This window comes from Heterodontus francisci, chromosome 32 (genome assembly GCF_036365525.1).
Source record: "Heterodontus francisci isolate sHetFra1 chromosome 32, sHetFra1.hap1, whole genome shotgun sequence".
NCBI classification, from domain to species: Eukaryota; Metazoa; Chordata; class Chondrichthyes; order Heterodontiformes; family Heterodontidae; genus Heterodontus; species Heterodontus francisci.
The window spans coordinates 53,707,180-53,729,696 of record NC_090402.1 but is presented as its reverse complement, the minus strand read 5'-3'; the positions used below and the strand labels follow the sequence as shown (position 1 = coordinate 53,729,696).

At 47.6% G+C, this 22,517-nt stretch overlaps 1 protein-coding gene across 2 annotated transcripts in view; it reads right to left on the bottom strand.

Moving 5' to 3' along the window:
* Positions 1 to 22,517, bottom strand: part of LOC137347522 (apical endosomal glycoprotein-like) — an 89,379-nt gene that overhangs the window by 57,137 nt on the left and 9,725 nt on the right. For both annotated transcript variants that reach the window (XM_068011973.1, XM_068011974.1), the window contains exons 2-7: positions 20,201 to 20,278; positions 15,884 to 16,021; positions 7,183 to 7,317; positions 5,186 to 5,313; positions 1,785 to 2,004; positions 1,374 to 1,508 (exon numbers count right to left, since the gene is read on the bottom strand). In XM_068011973.1, coding sequence (XP_067868074.1) covers positions 1,374 to 1,508; positions 1,785 to 2,004; positions 5,186 to 5,313; positions 7,183 to 7,317; positions 15,884 to 16,021; positions 20,201 to 20,252 — 808 coding nt within the window. In that variant the 5' untranslated portion in view covers positions 20,253 to 20,278. The remainder of the gene's footprint in view (positions 1 to 1,373; positions 1,509 to 1,784; positions 2,005 to 5,185; positions 5,314 to 7,182; positions 7,318 to 15,883; positions 16,022 to 20,200; positions 20,279 to 22,517) is intronic.

The window sequence follows — 22,517 nt, the reverse complement described above, 5'->3', positions numbered from 1 at the left end:
TCCTGAAGGAATGGTCCCGGGCACTCAGCTATATCGTTGGGCTGGGGAGGGGAGGGGGGGGGGAGGGGGTTGGTGGTCAGGAGGGGAATCCCATTCTGAGGAGGCAAAGCCACAGCCGGGGAGACCCAAGCTCCCTTGTGGAGTCTGGTGGACACATCTGCTCTGTCAGGCCCACAAGAAAACAAAATTATATGACACAACTTACCTATTCTGGGCCTCTTCTGGCCTCACCTCCTCATCTCACTCAGTTAGTATTTTGACAAAGCTACAATGGCCTTTTTGCAGAGACCTGGGGTTAAAGTTACTGTCGAGCCCTGATAATGACAGTGGGAGCCTGAGTTGTATATTTAAAGAAGGAACCTGCTGGCTCGGGTGTCTGAACCTCTTGTCCTCTCAGAAGACCTGGTTAAGATCTGAATCCTTGGGATCAGTCGGGGTAAGACACTGTGACCAGTTTAACTGTCTGCTCAGAGCTTCCATCGAGTGGGTGTAGTTAAAAATTGAACCTTTAGTGATAACAATCCAAGGCACTGCCATGTGCTGCCATCAGATATCAACAGTAACTTACACGATCAAAACATTTTCTTTCTAATCTATTTATAACTCACAATGCAGCTCAGAGTCTGACTCTGGTATGAGAATATAACTAAGATCCGCAGTACTAGTTACTGCAACTAAGAGGAGTCAAGGGCACATCATGACATGGTGATTTAAGTTTGCTGAGCCCAGGTATGAAGGTGAAAGGAAGGCCGTGTCTCTGAGGACATTAAAAGTGGTGTGGAAAGAGATGCAGTGGTTTTTGTCAAGGTTCATCCCAAGCAGCTCTGTAACACAGGAGTCTGTGCTCTACGGGCTGTTCCCAGGGACGCACACCGAGACAAACATCAACTGCTGCTGGAGGACTATCAATTCGGTGAAAGACGCCCTTTGGTCTGCCCGAAACTTGCTGGTCTTCCAGCGCAAAGAGTTGTCCACCACCGAATGTTGCAGACTGGCACATTCCAAGGTCCAGGACTACGTGCTGAGGGATGCACTAAAGCTTGGGGCAGCCGCAGCAAAGGCTCAATGGGGAAAGACCACAGTGTAAGGTTCCCCCACCAAGCTGGACTGAGGGGCTGGATCCATGGGAAACCCCTCGAACTGTATCGTTAATATTCTCAATTGCTGTAAATGTAAAACTGTAATTGACATGACAATTGTGAAACGGAAGGGTTGGGAAGGAACTCATGACAGTATTGAAGGAAACTGATCTACCTTGCAATGTTTGTATTTTTTGGTGCTGTTTGGAAACTGTTTGGCAATGTAATTTTTACAGATTTTTATGAATAAAGTATATTTTGGAAATAAAAAAAAATTAAAAGTGAAGCTATTACCTGGAGTCTCACCATTCATCTGGAACCAGAACTGCGAGCAACCAGCATCCCTTGGCTCCTGCACCGGTGAAACCAGGAGCAGAGCATGGCTGCTCGGAAGAACCCCAACACTGGTATCAGCCAGCATGTAGTGCCCTATAAACAAGAGAAACAACAACCCTTGGTCAATGGCCTGAACAAGTGCAGTCTGAAGGAACTTAACTTACTCATCTCTTCATGTATGACCCATGTCCCCAAGAGTGATGCACTGACCAAGTGTATTACCCAATATCCCAGAGTGTGAAAGGTCAGTATGTGACCCATTGTATCTCCCATTTCTGCATTAAACATTTCAAGTAATATAGAAAGTGGAATAGTTGTATTGGACCTGTGGGGCTGTTGAGGATGAGTTGCCGAGTTGTGTGTCCTCACCTTCACTGGTCTCTGTTGTGTGGTCAGTAATGGGCCGGTTGGAGGTGCTTCCAGGGTTTCCGGTCTGCCGCTCCCACCTTTCCATTCCTCTTGATGTGTACTGACAAGCATTAGCCTCGAAGGAGCACATCCCCTGAGCTTCACACACACCTTCCACAACAGTCACATCATCAATGGCGATATCCCCAATGTTATTTCTCTGAGTCGCTTCAAATATTAGCTGCAACCAATGTGAGAGTTAACATCAGTTCTAGAGTTCGTTGCATTTCAAAGGATAAATGGACGATTGGGGCCACTAGTGTCCGGGGCCTATGTGGCACAGTCATAGATTCATACAGCACAGAAACAGGCCCTTCGGCCCATCGTGTCTGTGCCAGCCTTCAAACACCTACCTATTTTAATCCCATTTTCCAGCATTTGGCCCGTAGCCTTGTATGCTATGGCATTTCAAGTGCTCATCTAAATACTTCTTAAATGTTGTGATGGTTCCTGCCTCTACCACCCCTTCAGGCAGTGCGTCCCAGATTCCAACCACCCTCTGGGTGAAAAATGTTTTCCTCAAATACCCTCTAAACCTCCTGCCCCTTACCTGAAATCTATGCCCCTTGGTTATTGACCCCTCTGCTAAGGGAAAAAGTCACACGAGATCAGAGGTGAGCTGGCAAGATGGATACAGAACTGGCTCTGTCATAGAAGACAGAGGGTATCAGTGGAAGGGTGTTTTTCTGAATGGAGGGATGTGACTAGTGGTGTTCCGCAAGGATCAGTGTTGGGACCTTTGCTGTTTGCATTATATATAAATGATTTGGAGGAAAATGTAGCTGGTCTGATTAGTAAGTTTGCGGACGACACAAAGGTTGGTGGAGTTGCGGATAATGATGAGGATTGTCAGAGGATACAGCAGGATATAGATCGGTTGGAGACTTGGGCGGAGAAATGGCAGATGGAGTTTAATCCGGACAAATCTGAGGTAATGCATTTTGGAAGGTCTAATGCAGGTGGGAAGTATACAGTAAATGGCAGAACCCTTAGGAGTATTGACAGGCAGAGAGATCTGGGCGTACAGGTCCACAGGTCACTGAAAGTGGCAACGCAGGTGGATAAGGTAGTCAAGAAGGCATACGGAATGCTTGCCTTCATCGGTCGGGGCATAGAGTATAAAAATTGGCAAGTCATGCTGCAGCTGTACAGAACCTTAGTTAGGCCACACTTAGAATATTGCGTGCAATTCTGGTCGCCACACTACCAGAAGGACGTGGAGGCTTTGGAGAGGGTACAGAAGAGGTTTACCAGGATGTTGCCTGGTCTGGAGGGCATTAGCTATGAGGAGAGGTTGGATAAACTCGGATTGTTTTCACTGGAACGACGGAGGTGGAGGGGCGACATGATAGAGGTTTACAAAGTTATGAATGACATGGACAGAGTGGATAGTCAGAAGCTTTTTCCCAGGGTGGAAGAGTCAGTTACTAGGGGACATAGGTTTAAGGTGCGAGGGGCAAAGTTCAGAGGGGATGTGTGAGGCAAGTTCTTTACACAGAGGGTGGTGAGTGCCTGGAACTTGCTGCTGGGGGAGGTGGTGAAAGCAGCAACAATAGCGACATTTAAGAGACATCTTGACAAATACATGAATAGGCAGGGAATAGAGGGATACGGACCCAGGAAGTGCAGAAGGTTTTAGTTTAGACAGGCATCAAGATCGGCGCAGGCTTGGAGGGCCGAATGGCCTGTTCCTGTGCTCTACTGTTCTTTGCTCCTATCCATAATATCAATGCCCCAAATAATTTTGTATACCTCAATCAAATCCCCCCTCACCCTTCTCTGCTCTCAGAAAAACAACTCTAGCCTATCCAGTCTCTCTTCATAGCTGAAACACTCCAGCCCAGGCAACATCCTGGTGAATCTCGTCTGCACCCTCTCCAGTGCAATCACATCCTTCCTATAGTGTGGTGAACAGAAATGTACACAGTACTGCAGCTATAGCCTAACTAGCATTTTATATCGCTCCATCATAACCTCCCTGCTCTTATATTCTATGCCTCGGCTAATAAAGGCAAGTATCACACATGCCTTCCTAACCATCTTATCTACCTGTGCTGCTGCATTCAGTGATCTATGGACAAGTCCACCAAGGTCCCTCTGTACTTCCTAGGGTCCTACCATCCATTGTATATTCCCTTGCCTTGTTAGTCCTCCCAAAATGCATCATCTCACACTTCTCAGGATTAAATTCCATTTGCCACTGCTCCACCCATCTTACCGGCCCATCTATATTGTCCTGCAATCTAAGGCTTTCCTCCTCACTATTTATGACACCACCAATTTTCATGTCGCACAAGGAAAATCACTTATCACCACAGATCTGCAATGGTGGGACATGGAGTCCACGATAAGGTAGACTTTATCAGTGTGATGATGTCAGATACATAGATCTGGAGGTGCAGCTCTCCCTCAGTCCTGCCTCTCCAGCAATACTGCACTCCCTCGGTACCGCCCCTCTGACAGTGCAGCACTCCCTCAAAACTGATCCTCCGACAGGTATAGCACTCCCTCAGTACTGACCCTCCGACAGTACAGCCCTCCCTCAGTACTGACCCTGCCACAGTGCAGTAGTCCCTCAATACTGACCCTCTGACAGTGCAGCACTCCCTCAGTACCGACCTTCCCACGGTGCAGCACTCCCTCAGTACTGACCCTGCCACAGTGCAGTAGTCCTTCAATACTGACCCTCTGACAGGGCGGCACTCCCTCAGTACTGACCCTGCCACAGTGCAGTAGTCCCTCAATTCTGACCCTCCGACAGTGCAGCACTTCCTCAGTACTGACCCTTGGACAGTGCAGCACCCTCTCAGTACTGACCATCTGACAGTGCAGCACCCTCTCAGTACTGACCCTCTGACAGTACGGCACTCCCTCAGTACTGACCCTTCGACAATGCAGCACTCCCTCAGTACTGACCCTCTGACAGTGCAGCACCCTCTCAGTACTGACCCTCCGACAGTGCAGCACTCCCTCAGTACTGAACCTCCGACAGTGCAGCACTCTCTCAGTACTGACTCTCCGACAGTACAGCCCTCCCTCAGTACTGACCCTTCGACAATGCAGCACTCCCTCAGTACTGACCCTCCGACAGTACAGCCCTCCCTCAGTACTGACCCTCCGACAGTGCAGCACTCCCTCAGTACTGACCCTTCGACAATGCAGCACTCCCTCAGTACTGACCCTCCGACAGTGCAGCACTCCCTCAGTACTGACCCTCTGACAATGCAGCACTCCCTCAGTACTGACCCTCCGACAGTACAGCCCTCCCTCAGTACTGACCCTCCGACAGTGCAGCACTCCCTCAGTACTGCCCTGGGAGTGCCTGGCTGGATCAATGCCTCAAGTGCAGTGGGGTACTCCACCTTGAAGTGCTTGATCTGGGGTGGGATGGTTTGGAATCCAAGCCTCCATTGATTTCCATGTGTTCCTGTCCTGGTCCACAGAAGCTCCTCGGCCTGGCCTTGCTGCTGCACCTTGAGGCTCAGGGTTCCTGTAGGGAGAGCTCAGTTTTACTTACACACACATCCACGTGCCCTGCCTCAGGACTCAGACAGCCAGGGGCATCATTCACCAGAGGGGATGCTGCAGGGCTTTGCTAAAGCGGGTCAGCAAGTCCCTATTGCAGGGGCAGTTGGGGAGCAGGATACACTTTGTGACAACAATCACGTCTTACTGATGGTGAATGATTGGCAGAGGATGTCAGTTTGAAAGATCCCCATCTCTCTCCTCCCACTCCTGGGGTTGATCAAGAATGTACCTGGACTGGCACTGCCACAGTGCACTGAGATTGCAAAACCCCTCGATCACTCATTGGCTCCAGGAAGAGGGGCTGATCACAGGGCACCAGGGGCACAGTGGGAGGAGAATTTGGGTTAACATCGGAGTAAAATGGCAAAAGAGCAGGGTCCATCGAGTTCACCAACACATGATACTGTGATAATGGAGTTGTTGATTAATCAACAGTGAATTTGCCCAGGGTAGAGTACAGCTGCAGATTCCTCAGCAAACGGGGTCTCTACACGGGATCCCTGAATAGGAGAAGTGGAAGAGGGGAAGGTAGATGGAGCACAAAGGGTACCTGTTGGATTGAAGGAGACACGGGGTGAAGCTGGTAGAAAGAGGGAAACTGCTTCTGCAAATGGGGAGCAATGACCTAGAAACCCATTTTCATCATTGTGGTGGCTTTGGCAACATCCCTGGAACTGGGCCTGGATGATGTATCCAATAATGTAGGTAAGATTCCACTTTGTGTTTCGGGGGCTGGGCCACAGTGAATGCCAGTGTCTGTGTAACTGGACCCCAGTGAGAGTCAGTGTCTGTGGAACTGTACCCCAATAAGAGTCAGTGCCTGTGAAACTGTACCCCAGTGAGAGTCAGTGTCTGTGGAACTGTACCCCAGTGAGAGTCAGTGTCTGTGAAACTGTACCCCAGTGAGAGTCAGTGTCTGTGGAACTGTACCCCAGTGAGAGTCAGTGTCTGTGAAACTGTACCCCAGTGAGAGTCAGTGTCTGTGGAACTGTACCCCAGTGAGAGTCAGTGTCTGTGGAACTGTACCCCAGTGAGAGTCAGTGTCTGTGGAACTGTACCCCAATAAGAGTCAGTGCCTGTGAAACTGTACCCCAGTGAGAGTCAGTGTCTGTGGAACTGTACCCCAATGAGAGTCAGTGCCTGTGAAACTGGACCCCAGTGAGAGTCAGTGTCTGTGGAACTGTACGCCAGTGAGATTCGGTGCCTGTGGAACGGTACCCCAGTGAGAGTCAGTGGCTGTGGAACTGTACCCCAGTGAGAGACAGTGCAGGTGTAACTGTACCGCACTGAGAATCAGTATCTGTGGAACTGTACCCAGTGAGAGACACTTCTGGATTATCTGTACCCCAGTGAGAGTCAGTGTCTGTGGAACTGTACCCCAGTGAGAATCAATGTCTGTGGAACTGTACCCAGTAAAAGACAGTGCCTGTGGAATTGTACCACCGAGAGAGTCAGTGTCTGTGGAACTGTACCCCAGTGAGAGTCAATGTCTGTGGAACTGTACCCCAGTGAGAGTCAGTGCCTGTGGAACTGTACCCCAGTGAGAGTCAGTGCCTGTGGAACTGTACCCCAGTGAGAGTCAGTGTCTGTGGAACTGTACCCCAGTGAGAGTCAATGTCTGTGGAACTGTACCCCAGTGAGAGTCAGTGTCTGTGGAACTGTACCCCAGTGAGAGTCAGTGTCTGTGGAACTGTACCCCAGTGAGAATCAGTGTCTGTGGAACTGTCCCCCAGTGAGTGTCAGTGTCTGTGTAACTGCACCCCTGCCATGTCATCACTTTTAGATACAGAATACATGAGATGATAACCAGCTGAGTTAGCTCCTGACTCACCGATCTTAGGTCCGTACATGTGATACCAGAAGGAGAAGCACTGATTGGCCGAGGAGGCTGTTTGTAGGATGGAGGTGAGCCGCGCTCTGGGATCACTGACATTTGTTGCTGAAGGGCCAACAAACAGGTAATAACCTGGAATCGAGACAATGCTTCATTATTGGCTGGCTGGGTTGTTCTATATCTACAGCTTACAATGTGACCAGGGGAGGTGACCTGTCCCCAGATCTACAACAACTGGATCGATCAGGGGACGGTAGCATCGTGGTAATGTTGCTGGACCAGTAATCCAGAGGCCCGGATTAATGCTTCAGAGACAGGAGTTCAAATCCACCACAGCAGCTGGAGAATTTCAGTTAATTAATTAATTGAATAAATCTGGAATAAAAAGCTAGTCCCATAACGGTGACCATGAAACTACCACATTTGTGTAAGCACCCATCTGGTTTCCTAATGTCCTTTTGGGAAGGAAATCTGACGTCCTTTACCTTATCTGGCCTATATGTCACTCCAGACCCACAGCAATGTGGTTGACTCTTAACTGCCCTCTGTAATAGTCTAGTAACCACTAAGTTGTATCAAACCGGTAGAGAGAAGTTGAAAAAAGAATAAAACCAGAAGGGCCATCCAGCAATGATTGGCACACCCAGCTCAATCACCCTGCAAAGCCCTACTCACTAATATCTGGGATCTTGTGCCAAAATTGGGAGAGCTGTCTCACAAACTACTCAAGCTACAGCCTGACATAGTCATACTCACCAAATCATACCTTACAGACAACGTCCCAAACTTCTCAATCCCCATCCCACCAGCAGGACAGACCCATCAGAGGTGGCAGCACAGTGGTATACAGTCAGGAAGGAGTGGCCCTGGGAGTCCTCAACATTGACTGCAGATGCTATGAAGTCTCATGGGTAAGGAGACCTCCTGCTGATTACCACCTACTGCAGCTGAGGAATCAGTACTTCTCCATGTTAAACATGACTTGGAAGAAGCACTGAGGGTAGCAAGGGCACAGAATGCACTCTAGATGGGGATCTTCAAAGTCCATCACCAAGAGTGACTCGATAGCACTACTGCTGGCCAAGTACTGAAGTCATAGCTGCCAGACTGGGTCTGCGGCAGGTGGTGAGGGAACCAACAAGAGAGAAAAACCTACTTGACCTCGTCCTCACCAAACTACCTGTCGCAGATGCATCTGTCTATGGCAGTATTGGTAGGAGTGACCACACACAGTCCTTGTGGAGATGAAGTCCTGACTTCATACTGAGGACATCCTCCACTATGTTGTGTGGCACTACCACTGTGCTAAATAGGATAGATTCAGAACAGATATAGCAGCTCTAAACTGGGCATCCATGAGGTGCTGTGGGCCATCAGCAGCAGCAGAATTGTATTCAACCACAATCTGTAAACTCATGGAGAAGTATATCCCCCACTCTACCATTACCATCAAGTCAGGGGAACAACCCTGGTTCAATGAAGAGTGCAGGAAAGCATGCCAGGAGCAGCACAAGGCATACGTCAAAATGAGGTGCCAACCATGAGAAGCTACAACACAGGACTACTTGCATGATAAACAGTGGAAGCAGCATGCGATAGACAGAGCTAAGCAATCCCACAACCAATGGATCAGGTAAAAGCTCTGCAGTCTCCTGCCACATCCAGTCATGAATGGTGGTGGACAATTAAACAACTAATGGGAGGAGGAGGCTCCACAAATATTCCTGTCCTCAATGATGGGGGAGCCCAGCACATCAGTGCAAAAGACAAGGCTGAAGCATTTGCAACAATCTTCAGCCAGAAGTGCTGAGTGGATGATCCAATTCGGCCTCCTCTTGAGGTTCCCAGCATCACAGATGCCAGTCTTCAGATAAGGTGAAGGTTCACTCATTAGCCTCACCAGGTGAGGAATTGTTTGTTACCCTGTTGGAATAATGATGTAATGGTTGATGTGTCAAAGGTCACCTACACCTGTGACCCTGCAGGTTAAAAGGGGATGGTTTAAGCAGGCTGGGTGAGTACACTTCCAGGAGCATGCAAACTACAATGTGTGTTTGGTCTCTCAGATCGGTAATGTATGATCCGTTTGTCCAATTCTAGATAGACTCTCCGGTCTCTGTAATGGCTCATCAATAAAACCTATTTAAAGGGTCTGGGTTGCGAAGTGCCACCATAATATAAGCATATACTTTAGAGAGCATAGTGTGATATAACACAGAAGGAGGCCATTTGGCCCATTGTGTCTGTGCTGGCTCTTTGAAAGAGCTATCCGATTAGCCCTACTCCCCTGCCCTTTCACCATGGCCTTGCGTATTTTGTCTATATTAACAACTTAGTCTAACAGACTGGCAAGATCCAGTTGGGATAATTCAGTCCTGTGGTCACTTAACAGCCACAGGTGAGACTGTCCCATGGATGGGACTGGCCTGGAGATTCTGGTTTGAGAGCACGGCCCATACTGGTGCTTGCCTCTCCTTCGCATAGCCAGGCCAGGACTGATTCACACTGCTCCTGCCGTGAGTGGCAGCAATCTCTAATCACACTGACCCTTCCTTCCTTCCATGTGTATCTTTTCTCCCCTGACTCCAGCTCGGACAGAGGCCCAGAAGCCATGTTGTGCTTGAAGTGAAATATCTCTCATCAGCAAAACTGTTATGGGGACAGGATTCAGGGAAAGCAGTCTTCCGATGTTAAATAAAATCACAAACAGGGTCAATAACCCCACAAAAAGGGAGGTACAGATGGTCGAAAACCAAAATAAACCAGAACTCCAGAGGGGATAGGAATAGATCAAACCCCGCTTCAAACTCACCCTCTTTCCCATGAGATGTTAAACCGAGGCCCTGTCTGTCCTCACATGGATATAAAAGATCCAGACCACTGTTGGAAGAAGAGCAGGGGAGTTCTCCCTGATTTCATCCCTAATTTCCCTTGAGAAGGTGGTGGTGAGCTGCCTTCTTGAACTGCTGCAGTCCATATGGGGTAGGTACACCCACAGTGCTGTTAGGAAGGGAGTTCCAGGATTTTGACCCTGCGACAGTGAAGGAAGGGTGACATAGTTCCAAGTCAGGATGGTGTGTGACTTGGAGGGGAACTTGTAGGTGGTGGTGTTCCCATGTATTTGCTGTCCTTGTCCTTCTAGTTGGTAGAGGTCGCGGGTTTGGAAGGTGCTGTCTAAGGAGCCTTAGTGCATTTCTGTAGTGCATCTTGTAGATGGTACACACTGCTGCCACTGTACGTCGGTGGTGGAGGGAGTGAATGTTTGTAGATGGGGTGCCAATCAAGCGGGCTGCTTTGTCCTGGATGGTGTCGAGCTTCTTGAGTGTTGTTGGAGCTGCACCCATCCAGGCAAGTGGACAGTATTCCATCACACTCCTGACTTGTGCCTTGTAGATTGTGGATAGGTTTTGGGGATTCAGGAGGTGAGTTACTCGCCTCAAGATTCCTAGCCTCTGACCTGCTCTTGTAGCCACGGTATTTATATGGCTACTCCAGTTCAGTTTTCGGTCAATGGTAGCCCCTAGGATGTTGATAGTGGGGGATTCAGCGATGGTAATGCCGTTGAATGTCAAGGGGAGATGGTTAGATTCTCTTTTGTTGGAGATGGTCATTGCCTGGCACTTGTGTGGCGTGAATGTTACTTGCCACTTATCAGCCCAAGCCTGGATATTGTCCAGGTCTTGCTGCATTTCTACACGGACTGCTTCAGTATCTGAGGAGTTGTGAATGGTGCTGAACATTGTGCAATCATCAGCGAACATCCCCAATTCTGACCTTATGATTGAAGGAAGGTCATTGATGAAGCAGCTGAAGATGGTTGGGCCTAGGACACTACCCTGAGGTACTCCTGCAGTGATGTCCTGGAGCTCAGATGATTGACCTCCAACAACCACAACCATCTTCCTTTGCGCTAGGTATGACTCCAGCCAGCTCCAGTGAATGAATAACAAGAGTATTAGTACAAAGCAGCTTCACCTGAATGCAGATTTCACCAGAGTGCAAGGGAATTTGGTGAGTGTGGGAATTCGGTGAGGTGTGGATTAGAGGTGCTGTATGATGTATAAAATATAAATATAAACAAATTGGGTTAAATTAGGACTGTGAGCCAAGTTACAGTAAAGACCTAAAGTACATAAATAAATTTCATAAATTAAACAAGGTTATTACCTAGATTAAATACTATAAATAGACAATTGAGTGATATTTCATAACTTAAAACCTAATTAGTTAAATAAAACATGATACAAATGGCAGGGCAGGTGACTTTTTGCAGCTGTAGCTTGTGGGAGCTGGTGTGATCCACAGCAACTACATCTTCAGTAAGTGGCTGCAGCTCGAGGAACTTCGGCTCAGAGTTGATGAGCTGGATTCTAAACTATGAACCCTGCAATGCATCAGTGAGGGAGGGCATTACCGCGACACTTTGTTCTAGGAGGCAGTTACATCCCTTAAGTTAAGTACTTCGGAACTGGTCCGTGGTCAGGGACAGGAGGGTGTGACTACAAGTGAGGCAGTTCGGAGAGGGTTCACTTGGTTGATTCCTGGGATGAAGGAGTTGTCTTATGAGGAAAGGTTGACCAGGTTGGACCTATACTTATTGCAGTTTAGAGGAATGAGAGATGATCTTATTGAAACATATGAGATTCTGAGGGGATGTTTCCATTTGTGGGAGAATCTAGAAATGGGGGAACAGTTTCAAAATAAGGGATCTCCCATTTAAGACGGAGATGAGGAGGAATTTCTTCTCTCAGAGGATCGTTAATCTTTGGAATTTTCTATCCCAGAGAGCAGTGGAGGCTGGATCATTGAATATATTCAAGACTGATGTTACGCTCAAATAAAATGCAGCGATTGAAAACACAAGAACTCAACATGAAGAGTTATAAAAATTGACTTTTCTTTTTAAAAAGTGGACAATGTGCTTCAAAATGGCTACCGAAGGTCAAAAACCTCACTTTTTATATTTAGTCGTAGAGTCATAGAGTCGTTCAGCAGAGAAACATGCCCTTCAGCCCACCGCATCCATGCCGACTGTAATGCCTATCTATACTAATCCCACGTGCCTGCATTAATTTCATATCCCTCTATGCCTTGCTCATTCAAGTACCTGTCCAGATGCCTCTTAAATGTTGATACTGTTCCTGCCTCCACCACCTCCTCCAGCAGCTCATTCCAAATACCCACTATTCTTTGTGTGAAAAATTTACCCCCTTGATTCCCTTTAAACCTCCTCCCTCACCTTAAATCTATGCCCTCTAGTTTTAGTCACCCCTACCATGGGAAACAGACTCTGGCTATCTACCCTATCTATGCCTCTCATAATTTTATATACCTCTATCATGTTTCCTTTCAGCCTCCTTCGCTCCAGGGAAAACAGACCCAGCCTATCCAATCTCTCTTTATAACTCAAGCCCTTCAAACCAGGCAACATCCTTGTGAATCTTTTCTGCATCCTCTCCAGCTTAATCACATCATTCCTGTAGTGTGGCGACCAGAACTGCACACAGTACTCCAAATGCGGCCTAACCAACGTTATGTACAACTGTAACATGACGTCCCAACTCTTGTACTCAGTGCCTCAGCCGATGAAGGCAAGCATGCCATACGCCTTCTTCACCACCCTGTCTACCTGTGTTGCCACTTTCAGAGAACTATGTACTTGCACCCCAAGGTCTCTCTGCTCAACAACACTCCCCAGGGCCCTGCCATTCACTGTATATGTCCTGCCCTGGTTTAACTTCCCAAAATACATCACTTCACACTTGTCTGCGTTAAATTCCATTTGCCAATCCCTTGCCCACTTTCCCAGTTGATCTATATCCTGTTGTAACCTTAGACAACCTTCTTCACTGTCCACTATACCACCAATTTTGGTGTCATGTGCAAACTTACTAATCATGCCCCCTACATTCACATCCAAGTCATTAATATATATGACAAACAACAGAGGGCCCAGCACCGATCCCTGCGGCACACCACTGGTCACCGGCCTCCAATCTGAAAAACAACCCTCCACTACCACCCTCTGCCTCCTATCACCAAGCCAATTTTGTATCCAATTAATCTCCTGTTTCAAACCTGCAAGAAAACCTGTCTGTTTTTCTAACAAATGAAACACAACGGGGTTAAAACCCTGATAACAAGAACACTTGTTGCGATCAGGTAGGAGTTGAACAGTGGGAACCACCCATACCCCTCACCATGTGGCTGTAACACTGAGATAGAAAGATTTTTGATCTACAAGGGAGTTAAGGGTTATGGAGGGGCAGGCAAGAAAGTGGAGTTAAAGCCCACAATCAAATCAGTTACTGAATGGTGGAGCAGGCTCAAAGGGCCGAATGGCCTATTCTGCTCTTATTTCTTATGTTCTTTTGGGAATCTAGAATTCTCACCCCAAAAAGCTGTTGAGGTTGGGGTCAATTAAAAATTTCAAAATGGAGATTGATAGATTTTTGTTTGATAAGGGTATTAAGGTTTACAGAACTAAGGCATGTAAATTAGCCATCTAACTGAATGGCAGAACAAGCTGAAGGGGCTGAATGGCCTCCTCCTGATCCTAAGTTCCTTCCTATGAGACCTGTGCCAATGTGGAGGGAGTCTGGATTGGGAGACTACAAGAGTCTTCTTCACATCAAAGCTTTCACCTGACCGGGTGACTTAAAGCCTGGCTCGGGTATAGAATTAAAACCCGATCTGGGCCCGACCCAACAACAGCCAACCCGAACCCGACCTGAGCCTGAGCCCTTTAATTGTTTTAAATGCCTGGCCCAACCCAAACCCGACACATGTCGGCGGCTTTGGTCGGGTAGCCAGGCTTTACTGCGGAGCCCGGACTGCACGTTTCCCGCCTTGACGTCCTGAATGTTCATTTGAAGATTACTTCCTGGAGCAAGGCAGCACCATCCACATCCAGCCCGACCCGAGCCGAGCCCGAATGCTGGACCCAGAAGAGAAACCCGACCCGACCCGAACCTGACATATGTTGTCGGGTCTGGTCGGGTTCGGGTCGGGTAGCCACGCTTTAGGGTGACTGACCCCAATAGCAGCAGTGGGCAGAGACTGATGGTCTCGGAGACAGTGAACTGATTTCTGTGTTACTGAGACACCAAAGGCACTTGGTCTTTGATTGGTCAGAAACTACAGGGAACCCATGTGTCAGATCCATAGGCCGGGGCTGGGATAATGTGAGCTGGGTTATTGGTTGGATTTTTGATTTCTGCACACCCTTGGTGATCTCTCCTTCTCGAGCTATGTATTGGACCCCCACGTTAGCTGTAATTGTCAACTATCTCTTTGCTTTCTTTTCCACAGTGGTGAAAATCAAACAACAGATTCATTGAAATGATGAGGTGTGAGTGATGAAGCTTGCGAGGCCTCTGTTGTGAACAGCATTAACTGCAGCTCCTTTGAATCAATCATCAATCATCTCAGTCCCAGGACATCACTGCAGGAGTTCCTCAGGGTAGTGTCCTAGGCGCAACCACCTTCAGCTGCTTCATCAATGACCTTCCTTCAATCATAAGGTCAGAAGTGGAGATGTTCGCTGATGATTGCACAATATTCAGCACCATTCATGACTCCTCAGATACTGAAGCAGTCCATGTAGAAATGCAGCAAGACCTGGACAATATCCAGGCTTGGGCTGATAAGTGGCAAGTTACATTCGTGCCACACAAATGCCAGGCAATGACCATCTCCAACAAGAGAGAATCTAACCATCTCCCCTTGACATTCAATGGCATTACCATCGCTGAATCCCCCACTATCAACATCCTAGGGGCTATCATTGACCAGAAACTGAACTAGAGAAGCCATATAAATACCATGGTTACAAGAGCAGGTCAGAGGCTAGGAATCCTGCGGCAAGTAATTCACCTCCTGACTCCCCAAAGCCTGTCCACCATCTACAAGGCACAAGTCAGGAGTGTGATGGAATACTCTCCACCTGCCTGGATGGGTGCAGCTCCAACAACACCCAAGAAGCTCGATGCCATACAGGACAAAGCAGCCCGCTTGATTGGCACCCCATCTACAAACATTCACTCCCTTCACCACCGACGCACAGTGGCAGCTCTGTGTACCAGCTACAAGATGCACTGCAGCAATGCACCAAGGCTCCTTAGACAGCACCTTCCAAACCCGCAACCTCTACCAACTAGAAGGACAAGGACAGCAAATGCATGGGAACACCACCACCTGCAAGTTCCCCTCCAAGTCACACACCATCCTGACTTGGAACTATATCACTGTTCCTTCACTGTCGCAGGGTCAAAATCCTGGAACTCCCTTCCTAACAGCACTGTGGGTGTACCTACCCAACATGGACTGCAACAGTTCAAGAAGGCAGCTCACCACCACCTTCTCAAGGGCAATTAGGGATCGCAATAAATGCTGGCCTAGCCAGCGATGCCCACATCCCATGAAACAAATAAAAAAAAATTAGGAAGTGAGATCCCCTGGCTGGGGTTAGGAGGTGTGTCAGTGATCCACCCTGGTAATGCCTCATTCCTTTCTCCTTCCATCAGCCTTGACCCTATTTGTACTGTCCACTTTAACATCCTTCCCAAGTAACCAACTCCACAACTCACCTCCCCACTGGGTGGAATGGTTACACTCCTCGACTTCCCTCCTTACTTCTCACTTGCTTCTTCTCACCCTGTGTGCCCTGGGGTTTGAACCCTTCACCCATCCCATTTACCTTTGCCGTTGACGGTGTGATCATACATCGGGCCTTGAGTCATGTTTGGTTCTTTCCCATTGTCTCGAATCCACTGAAGGCCGATTGTCGTGTTTTGTTCCCATTCACAAAAACCAGTCTCAAAATTGCAGGAGATGGCTGGAAGCAAACAAATCATTTTAAATCCGCCTACTGAAGATGGTGAGTGGATTACTCCCCTCCCTCTCACAGGGTATATAGTACAGCAGTAACTTATAGAAACCCCAGATCAAATGGGGGATAAGGACCCAACCCTCTATGTCTGGGAGTTGTCAGTAGTGTTGGTGTTATTGATTCTCTCCTTCCCCATGAACCAAATGGACAGGGAGGGGAATCCCAAACACAATCAATACATAGCAACAACTCTCCCCAATCCAAAACAAAATCCCTCATTTTGGTGTTTTTACACTGGGGACTCCTTTGAGTTCAGTGTCACTAACAACTCCCTTGAGACCTGGAGTGTCCCTTTACTTGTCCAATTGTAATTGTAGCAAAAGTGAATAGTTGACCAGAGAACCCTTGTTAATTTGCATTGGCTTACCGAAATACACCATGTATTGTGGGGTACATAGATGAATATTCACCCTATCAGACTATGGCACAGATTATAAACCAACAAACACTTTTATTTAGCATTGAGCTGGTAAATGGGCAGCATTCGGTATAACGAGGAGGATTACCGTAATTATAAACGTCACTATTTTTACTGAAATGGCAAAATAACTCGGAATTGCACAAACCTGCTGCAACCAAAGAAACTAGCTCCTGCTTTAATCGTCAGCATGACACTGACTCCACTATTCACTTACCACACAGTGAAACACCACCGCGGGACCAGATCTGGCTCAGTCCCTCTGATTGATCCATTTAAACCATTCAAACCCCTTTGAAGATACTTTGAAACAAGGCACATAAGATGAACTGCATCTCTCCTAATTACATTCAGTTAACAGCCATTCACAGCTGATCAACTGCACAAATTATCATAGAACCATAGCATCTTATAGCACAGAAGGTGGCCATTCAGCCTGTCGTTCCTGTGCCAGCTCTTTGAAAGAGCTATCCAATTAGATCCCCTCCCCTGCTCTTTCCCCATAGTCCTCCAAATTTTTCCCCTTCAAGTGTTTGTCCAATTCCCTTTTGAAAGTTATTGAATCTGCTTCCACTGTCCTTTCAGGCAGTGCATTCCATTTCACAACAACTCACTGTGTAAAAGAAAGTTTCCTCATTGTACCATGGGTCCTTTGCCAATCACCTTAAATCTGTGTCCTCTCGTTAACCTGACCCTCCTACCACCAGAAACAGTTTCTCCTCATTTACTCTATCAAAATCCTTCCTAATTCCCCTTAACCTTCTCCGTTTTGAGGAGAACAATCCCAGTTTCCCCAGTCTCTCAACATAACTGAAGTCCTTCACCTGGTACCATTCTGGTAAATCTCCTCTGCACCCTCTCCAAGACCTTGCCATCCTTCCTAAAATGCAGTGCCCACAATTGAACACAATACTCCAACTGAGCCCTACAAGTGGTTTATAAAACTCCATGCTTTTGTATTCTATTCCTCCATTAATAAATCCAAGAATCCCATATGCTTGTTTAACAGTCTCAACTTGTTCGGCCACTTTCAAACATTTGTGCACATACACGTCAGGTCTCTCTGTTCATGCATCCCTTTTAAAACTGCCATTTAGTTTATATTCCCTCATCTCATTCTGCTACCAAAACATATCACTTCACACTTTTCTGCATTAAATTTCATCAGCCATGTGTCTCTTTGTCTATAGGAGTACATCTTCAATTATAGAAAGCTCAGAAAAAAAACTCCCAAGCTCTCTGTCTGGACCTGAGCAAGGTGTAAAATAGACTAACAGCAAGATGTCAAGAAGTGTTTCTTGGGAACACTGCATCTGAAGGCCCCCATTTTTGCCCCCACCAGTAGCAGCAACCAATGTTGGGTAATAAAGAGTCTGATAAGTAAATGTGGCCCCAGCACTGAACCCTTTGGGAGACCATTATTCACGTCCAACCATTTTGGGAAATTGCCTTTAAATCCAACACTCTGTTTTCTCCTTTCTGACCAATTTTCAGACCAGGTTAATGCAATACCTCTTAACTTTCTGCGGTAATCTCCAGGCTTTCCTAAAGTCTACACTACATGGATTGCTTTTCCTCATCCACCATGTCTGTTACTTCCTCAAAGAATTGTAGGAGATTTGTCAATCATGATCGTCCCTTTTGAAATCCGCATTAACTATTTCGATTTTCTCTTTATCCGAATAGTGGGATATTTTTTCTTAGTCAGTGACTTGATTGCCACGCGTGTGTAGTTGATGACTCCCTATAACTGTGGGGAATCCACTGCAGCAAACTAAGAGCCCTCTCGTTCTGACTAGCCTCATCAGTTGCAAACTGGACATGAATGGTGGTCCTAGCAAACATGGTATTAGTCACCTGGGGGATGCACTTGTGGGCAACAGATTGTGAAACCCTGCAGATGTCACCAGTGGGACTCACAAATCTGGACCCACTCCACTGCTGCCCCCCACCCCCCACACTCCCTTCACTGTAAGGAAGAGATTTACGAAGATGTTGCCAAGAATGGAGAATTTTAGCTATGAGGAATGATTGGATAGGCTGGGAATGTTTTCATTTGAACAGAGAAGGCTGAGGTGAGATTTAACTGGGCTGTATAAAATTATGAGGGGCCTAGATAGAGTGGATAGGAAGGACCTATTCCCCGTTGCAGAGAATGCAGTAGCTAGGGGACATAGATTTAAATTAATTGGCGGAAGGGTTAGTGGGAGTTGAGGAGTAATATTTTCACCCACAGGGTCTGGAACTCACTGCCTGAAAGGGTGATAGAGGCAGAAACCCTCATCACATTTAAAAAAACACTTGGATATGCTCTTGAGGTGCTGTAACCTAAAGACCCACGGGCCAAGAGCTGGAAGGTGGGATTAGGCTGGATTGCTCTTTTCTGGCTGGCACAATCAAGATGGGCTGAATGGCCTCCTTCTGTGCTGTAAGTTTTCTATGTTACTACCCCTGGAAAGAGCTGGAGGTGAGGAGATTCAGGGCTATGGTGACCTTGATGCATGCCCACCTGGTCCATTGGGAAGGCAGTCTTATTCCAGGAGGTTGCAGATGTCAGCAATGGCCTGCCATGTAAATCCAAGCCTGCCGAGGCAATGCTGCTCAGTCATGTCCAAATAGCTGATCCTCTGCTGGTAAACCGTGCCGTAAGGGGATCGCCTCCTGCGAGCTGGAGCTCTGTATCCATCCCCTCTGTCTTGTCGAATGGCAGGTGGCTGAGGAGAAGGCAGCTGGTGCTGCTCCTTCTGCTACTCCTGCTGGCGCTGCTCCTCCTGGTTCTGCCCCTGCTGCTGCTCATGTTGGTGCTGTTCCTGCTGGCACTGCTCCTGCTGGTGATCCTCCTGTTGGTTCTGCTCCTGCTGGTGATCCTCCTGCTGGTGCTGCTCCTACTGGTGCTGCTCCTGCTGGTGCTGCTCCTGCTGGTGGTCCTCCTGCTGGTGCTGCTCCTGCTGGTGATCCTCCTCTTGGTTCTGTTCCTGCTGGTGCTGCTCCTGCTGGTGATCCTCCTGCTGGTGATCCTCCTGCTGGTGCTATTCCTCTTGGACCTCATCAGAGGTCCAAGGTAGAGCTGCATCAGCTGCTCTGAGACTGATCTGAAGGCTGACAGCAGGGAAGAGCAGATCAAAAACTCCAAGACTGCAGAAACGACCTCCAAAGTCCTGGAAGTTACCTCCTAAGCAGTGAAAGCAGTATCTCAGAACAAATCCTATGAGTGCTTAGGTACAGAAGCAGCTGGTGTATTTAAAGGCTTTCCAGCCTGTCAATTGCTTGGTCCCTGCTGTCCTCTCGCCTTGTTCAACCTGACGAGTTCCAGGAAGCTTGGGAAACCTGTGCGCTGGCAGTTAAAGCCAGAATCCATGGTTAAAGTTAATTGGCTTTTTGCATATTTAAATCTCGCCTGTCCCACAGGAGTTTCCAGCTTGCTTAGAAAAGCACTTGAGATAATTGCAGAAGTTTCCGGGTTCCTGCCAGCTTCCCAACACACCAGCATCTTTGCTTCTTAAATCCCCACAGGCACAGACACCCACACCTCCCCCAGGCAGGTTAAAATTCCTCCCTCAGTGCCTAGGGCCAGGCCGACATGGAAAGAACAACCACGAGACAGAGTGAATGAGGGAGGGACACTCTCCAAGTGTCTTCGAATCTCATGTACTTGCAATCTGTGAATAACAAGGAGTGAAAGTGATGTTAAAATGGATACGACTTACCCAGGAGACTACGAGGGAGCAGGAACAGCAGGAGAAGAGTGGCAAGTGACATTTGGAAGCCTCTTCAGTGTGTAATGTCTGTGTAAAGAAACAAACTGAGGACAGAGGACAGTGCAGAGTGTGTGTGACACCTTTTCATACACTTTGATAAAGTTTGGACTTTAATCATCCTATCAACAATTCCCCAAATTGCTGCTCTTTCTTAATCACTCTCAACTTGGTTTTATGAGCATTTGTAACAACTTGAATTGCACCGGTTGCTTTTAACCCTCTGCAGTCCAGGATTTCCTTCAGAGCCCTTGGTCGAGATTACAGATCATGTCACAGTTTGTTATCCCATTCCACTGGGACCGATTCCACACTCACAGACCGGAGCCCAGCACAGAATTCCAAATGAGCTTTACGGTGACAAAGCTGAAGCACTTTTATCTTGTTTTAGTTTGGTGGCTGCTCCTTTAATTCAGTTGCAATAATATACGGTCCAACTTGTGTGTAGCTGAACTCCCTGGTTCAGTCCATCTGCGTTTGCTGGCTAAGCACTGGACAAGTAACCAAGGAAAGAACTTGCATTTATATAGCATCTTTCACATCCTCAGGACACGCCAAAGTACTTTTGAAGTGTGGTCACCGTTGTAATGTAGGAAACGCAGAAGCCAGGTTACACACAGCAAGATCCCACAAACAGAAATGTGATAATGAGCAGATAATCTGTTTTAACGAGGGTGTCTGAATGATAAATATTGACCAGGACACCAGACAGAAGTCCCCTACTCCTCTTCAAAATAGTGCCATAGAATCATTTGCATCCAGCTGAAAGGGCAGATAGGGCCACGGTTTAATATCCCATCTGAAAGATGGCACCTCTGACAGTGCAGCACTCCCTCAGTACTGCACTGAAATATTAGCCTGAATTATGGTCTCAAGTCTCTGATGTGGGATTTGAACCCAGAACCTTCTGAACCAGAGGACAGAGTGCTACCTGTAAACAGGCATTCAGCCCAATGTGGGACAAATCGGAGGTGAGTGCCTGCAGTAACAGATTCCCAGCAGGATCTTAGACCTTCACACTACTGCCTCCAGCCCCACAGGAGAGCCCTGCTGGTGCCTATAAGGACAAGGTGAACAATTAGGATTTGGGGAGAGGATGGGTACATGTGATTAGGGATTCCTTCTTCCTGTGGGGAGTAAATGTGACACAGAATGGTTGGACCAAACAGGCTGTTTCTGCACTCCTATTTCCATTTACTAATCTGGGCTGCTGGCACCTTCTGCAATGCAGAGGGACAGGCAGCCCAAACACCCAGTTTCCTTCCACACCCTCCTTTTCAGTAGAAGCTGGACTGAATCCGAGGAAACTCGTGTGGGAGCTGATGCACGGCACTCCTGCCTGATTTAAGTGCTCCCGACTGTTTCAGGCAGCGGGTGCCCCATGCACTTTGGGAAGTCCCCAGGAACCATGTGGAAACCCAGCATGAAGAGGCTCCACTCCAATGCCCTCACCCAACAATAACTTGCACTGATATAGCACCTTCAACATTGTAAAACATCCCAAGGCACTCCACAGGAGTGTTACTAAACAAAATTTGATACCACGCCACATAAGGAGATGTGAGGGCAGTTGATCAAAAGCTTGGTCAAAAAGGCAGGTTGTAACGAGCATCTTAAAGCAGGAGAGAGAGGTAGAGAGCTGGAGAGGTTGAGGGAGGGAATTCCAGAGTTCAGGCCTTTGGCAGCTAAAGGCACAGCCACTAATGGTGAAGCAATTCAAATAGAGGATGCTCAACAGGCCAGAATTGGAAGAGCGCAGATATCTTGGAGGGTTGCAGGAGTGGAGGAGATTACAGAGATCTGGAGGGAGTGGAGCGAGGTCACGGAGAGATTTGAACACAAGGATCACAGTTTTAAACTTGAGGCATTGCTACACTGGAAGCCAATGTAGGCCAGTGAGCACAGAGCTGATGGGCGGACGGGAATGCCCCATGGAACGTCCGACAGAAGGAAACTGTCCCTATAGCGACAGCTACACTGTCCCAGCTTAAATAGATATAAATATCACACGGTTTGCTTCCAAGGTTACAGAGTTGAGAAAAGAGCCATGCCGTGTATTTCAGTGATAGACAAATAACTGCTTCAGTTATCTGTGAGACTAGTGTTTGTATTAGGCTGCATGTGTGTGTGGCTGCACCTACTGCGCAGGTCTTGTTTCATGTCAAGAACCGCATATGCAAGGCCACTCAAAGAAATTTAAGGTTACTGCAATTTGAAAGAATTGGTCTCGCACAATAACAACATTTTGCAGGGAAAATTGTAAGCGATA